The sequence below is a fragment of the Octopus sinensis genome, linkage group LG26, assembly GCF_006345805.1.
Source record: "Octopus sinensis linkage group LG26, ASM634580v1, whole genome shotgun sequence".
Classification (NCBI taxonomy): domain Eukaryota; kingdom Metazoa; phylum Mollusca; class Cephalopoda; order Octopoda; family Octopodidae; genus Octopus; species Octopus sinensis.
The window spans coordinates 19,221,019-19,225,720 of record NC_043022.1 but is presented as its reverse complement, the minus strand read 5'-3'; the positions used below and the strand labels follow the sequence as shown (position 1 = coordinate 19,225,720).

The following is a 4,702-nucleotide window of genomic DNA, read 5'->3' as shown; positions in this document are numbered from 1 at the left end:
TTTTTTTCTAATTTATATATATATATATATATTATATTTTGTGAAATTTGATTTAGTATTTCTAAATTGAATTTTTCCCTGTAAGTTTGGAATAATATTACCTCATATTATTCTTATTCATATATATATATATATATCTTTTGTCTTTTACTGGTTCCGGTCAATAGACTGCTACCATGCTGAGGCACTGCCTTGAATTTTTAGTTGAATGAATCAACTACAGGACCTATTTTTTTGAGCCTAGTAATTATTCTATCCGTCTCTTTTGCCGAACCACTAAGTTACAGGGATGTAAGCACACCCACGCTGGTTGTCAAGTGGTGATGGAGGGGGAACAAATATATAGATATACATATATAATATATATATACATACACACACACACACACACAATGGGCTCTTTTCAGTTTCCATCTATCAAATCCACATAGTAAGAAAATATTTTGCCCAAGGTGCTATGCAGAGGGTCTGAACATGGAACCATGTGGTTGGGTAGCAAGCTTCTTGCCACACAGCCACTCCTGTACCTGTATATGGATAAGTAGATGTATAGATGAATGCATTAATGGATGGATGAATATATAGATAGATAGACAAACAGATAGGACCCTTCTGTCCGGCACTAGTCACCATGATAGATCGTTAGCCACTACACACATTTTTATCTCTCCTTGTTTTTTCTGCGTCCCTTTATGTAGAAGAGTGTAGGCTCGAAATGTAAAATACGTTTTCTATTCCTGAGCGTTATACTAATAGGCGCAGGAGTGGCTGTGTGGTAAGTAGCTTGTTTACCAACGATATGGTTCCGGGTTCAGTCCTACTGCATAGCACCTTGGGCAAGTGTCTTCTACTATAGCCTCGGGCCGACCAAAGCCTTGTGAGTGGATTTGGTAGACGGAAACTGAAAAGAAGCCCGTCGTATATATGTATATATATGTATATATATATGCGTGTGTTTATGTCCCCGTTACTTAGCGGTTCGGCAAAAGAGACCGATAGAATAAGTACTGGGCTTAGAAAAGAATAAGTCCCGGGGTCGAGTTGCTCGATTAGAGGCGGTGCTCCAGCATGGCCACAGTCAAATGACTGAAACAATTACAAAAAAAGAAAAAGAGTAATACATCTGTTTGTTTTGTACACCACCTGTCTTTGTCTTTTGTTTTTTTTTCGTAAACTCTCCCTATAGGTAGATAGATAAGATAGTAAGAAGGACAGATAAATATATGGATAGATAGATGCATGTATGGATGAATGTGTTAATTGCTGGATTGATGGATGGATAGATAGATAGATGCATGACAGACAGAAGGACGGAGTGATAGATGAGTAGATGAGTTTAAGGTAGCTGGACCTACATACAGAGAACTAACATGTAGCATCTCCTTGAACAGTCAAACTGCTACTATAGGCAAGGATATGTGGTGATTAAGAAACAAACCAAGTATAAGTGAAGGATGGGTGAGTGAAGACGGTGAGTCGAGTGCGAAACATGAGTGACCAGATGACCTACCTTGGAGTCACATGATGGCAGGTGATGACAGCTATAATTTCCTCGGCCCGATATCTCAAAGCCAGACATTGTGAACAATTGCACATTTCGATAATATAATGCCCCGAATGTCCCTTTTTTTTTTAAGGTATTGTCCCCTTTTTTGCTGGTAGCAAACGGTTAGGGTGCCCTCAAGTATGCAGCACGGCGCACAGAACAAGGGGTAAAAGGAAATGTCACAGCAGAATAAAGACGGGGAAGGATTTACCCCTAGTCAGGTTCTGGTCTGGTGTAGTCTGGTGTAGTCTGTGGTTGAGTATATATTTGTGCACGTGTGTGTTTGTGTGTGTGTGTGTGTGTGTATGTGTGTGTTTGTGTGTGTGTTTGTGTCTGTGTGTTTGTGTGTGTGTGTGTGTGTGTGTGTTTGTGTGTGTTTGTGTGTGTTTGTGTGTGTTTGTGTGTGTGTGTGTGTGTTTGTGTGTGTTTGTGTGTGTTTGTGTGTGTGTGTGTGTGTTTGTGTGTGTGTGTGTGTGTTTGTGTGTGTGTGTAGTGTGTGTGGTTTGTGTGTGTTTGTGTGTGTGTGTGTTTGTGTGTGTGTTTGTGTGTGTGTGTGTTTGTGTGTGTGTGTGTTTTTGTGAGTGTGTGTGTGTTTTGTGGTGTGTTGTTTGTGTGCGGGGGTTTGTGTGTGTGTATGTGTGTGTGTGCTTGTGTGTGTGTGTGTGTGTGTGTATATGTGTTTGTGTGTGTGTGTGTGTGTGTGTGTGTTTGTCCGTGTGGTCAGTTTAAGTTACAAGCAAGTGGAGGATGCAGGAGATGTTGCCAATGCTCAGACCTGTGCGATTATTGGACGACGTGGTCATGCGCTTACTTATGCTCTCTGTAGCTACTCTGAGTTTCGTGAGAGATGCTGTTAGGGCAACTGTGTGTATGTGTGCACGTGTATGTGAGAGTGTGTTTGTGGGTTTGTATGTGGGAGGAAGATAGATAGACAGAGTGGTAGATAGATAGATAGATAGATAGATAGATGATAGGTAGGTAGGTAGGTAGGTAGATAGATAGATAGATAGATAGATAGATAGACAGACAGACAGACAGACAGACAGACAGACAGACAGACAGACAGACAGACAGATAGATAGATAGATAAATAGATAGATAAACAGACAGATAGATAGACAGACAGACAGACAGATAGATAGATAGATCGGGATAAGAAACTAACTAGCTAGATAAACAGACAGCTACATATATATATATATATAGATATATATATAGATAGATAGATAGATAGAGAGAGAGAGAGAGAGAGAGAAAGAGAGAGTTATCAATGAAGCTGAGAAGTGGGTGAAGTACTGAATGAATAATAACTGTCTGGATTGGACTGGATTGGACTGCAATCTAGAATGGTCACCTGGTTTGGTGAGTGGAAACAAGAGCTATTGGCTACAAAACTAGTCTACCGTGGTCCATGTGTTTAAAAATCTCATGTAGTAGATTCTGCAAGAGTGTGCCAATGTGGAATTGTCAATTCCTAGAGTTGAAGGCAAAAGTGGAGTTATTGTAATCATGATAATAATGACGACGATGACGATGGTGGTGGTGATGAAGGTAATGGTAATGATGAGAACAATAATGCTGGTAGTGGTGGTGTTGGTGGTAATGATGATGACAATGATGATGATGATAAAGGAGAGGGTGATGGTGATGTAGATAATGATGATGAGGATGAGGATGAAGATGATGATGATGATGATGATGGTGGTGGTGTTGGTGGAGGTGGTGGTGGAATGTTAATTATGACTGGGAAGTGGAAAAAATAAAATACATTTCCTGTCCTGAGGATATAAGAAGGTTGAGTCTGGCTGAAATTTGAACTCAAAGCATTTCATTTCATAGCCAAACTCACAATAATAATATAATGAAAACAGTAATGAGGATAATAATAATAACAACAGCAATAATAATTGTTTCTAACATTTGTAGAAGATTACAAAGAAATAGGGGAAAAAGACAGTGGAGGTGGAGGTGTAGTCGACGCTGACTCAATGTGAAAGTGAAAGTAGATGTCGGTTGCACTTAACTATTAATAATATCTATCATAGTTAAATGACCAGAAATGTTTTTGAAGATAAGATATCCAGAGATATTTCTTTTGACCCTGTTCAATAAATGGTACTTATTTTATGAACTTTGACAAGATAGAAAGGTACAAAGGTGGTTGGTGAACGAGATGGTAGAGGGGCAATCGTTGTTTGTTGACTTTAGCAATCCGAAAGTGAAAGTAAGGCACTCATTGAACTATCTATCGTTATCACCAGAAATACTTAGAAAATAAACAGTGGAATTTTATTTTGACCCCATTCAAAGACCGGATGATAGAGCCCAAAGGTGGTCGTACAGATGAGTAGACACAATCTGCAGGGTCCAGTCAGTGTCACAGTCTAGTTGAGGCACACCTTGCACTAACCTAACATGCAGTGCATTACTATAAAGCATGCAGTGTCACGGTGTTGTGAGGTGCATCTTGCTGTTGTGCTTATGCTGGTTGTTGTTAGTTATGTCTTCTGTTTTTGCAAATGTGATTGTTATGATTGATTTTTTGTTGTTGTTACTGTTGCTGTTTTTGTTGCTATTGTTGTTGTTGTTTCTGTTATAGTTGCTGTAATTGTTGTTACTATTGGTGTTGAGTATTACCGTCGTAGTTTGCTGTTGTTGTTGTTGGTGTCGTTATTACTTTTGTGGCTTGCTGTTGTTGTTGTTGTTGTTGTTACTACAGTAGCTTGTTGTTGTTTTTCTTGTTCAAGTTTCTTATTATAGTTGTTACTAGACTTGCTGTTATGGACAATCTTGTTGTTACTGCTGTTGTTGTGTTGTTGCTGTTTACTTCTCAAACCAGTTCTAATCCAAGCAGGCCCGTTATATAACCTCAAAACAACAAAGGATTAACAGGTCACATGGAGAATATGTCATCTCCTGGTCCAACTATCATTCCAGATAAACAGCATACCAGTGTAACTTCCTAGTTCAGGTTCAAACTACACAACCCCAACATGCAGTAGATCCAGGTTGGCAGGGGTAGCCAGGTGGGTATGTAAGATACTGTTCACTGTTGAGCCTGACACTATAGCTTTTCTGCTGCTGCTGGTGTTGTTATATAACCCTAGGCCATGCACATCGAGTACATACATCTATAGCATAAGCAATTGGTCCAAA

At 39.4% G+C, this 4,702-nt stretch overlaps 1 protein-coding gene across 1 annotated transcript in view; it reads right to left on the bottom strand.

The window, feature by feature from the left end:
• Nucleotides 1–1,849, bottom strand: part of LOC115224870 (tensin-4-like) — a 24,079-nt gene extending 22,230 nt beyond the window's left edge. Inside the window, exon 1 of the mRNA XM_029795823.2 lies at nt 1,511–1,849. Within this exon, the coding sequence (XP_029651683.1) occupies nt 1,511–1,596 (86 nt within the window). The 5' untranslated portion in view covers nt 1,597–1,849. The remainder of the gene's footprint in view (nt 1–1,510) is intronic.
• Between the last annotated feature and the right edge of the window lie 2,853 nt (nt 1,850–4,702).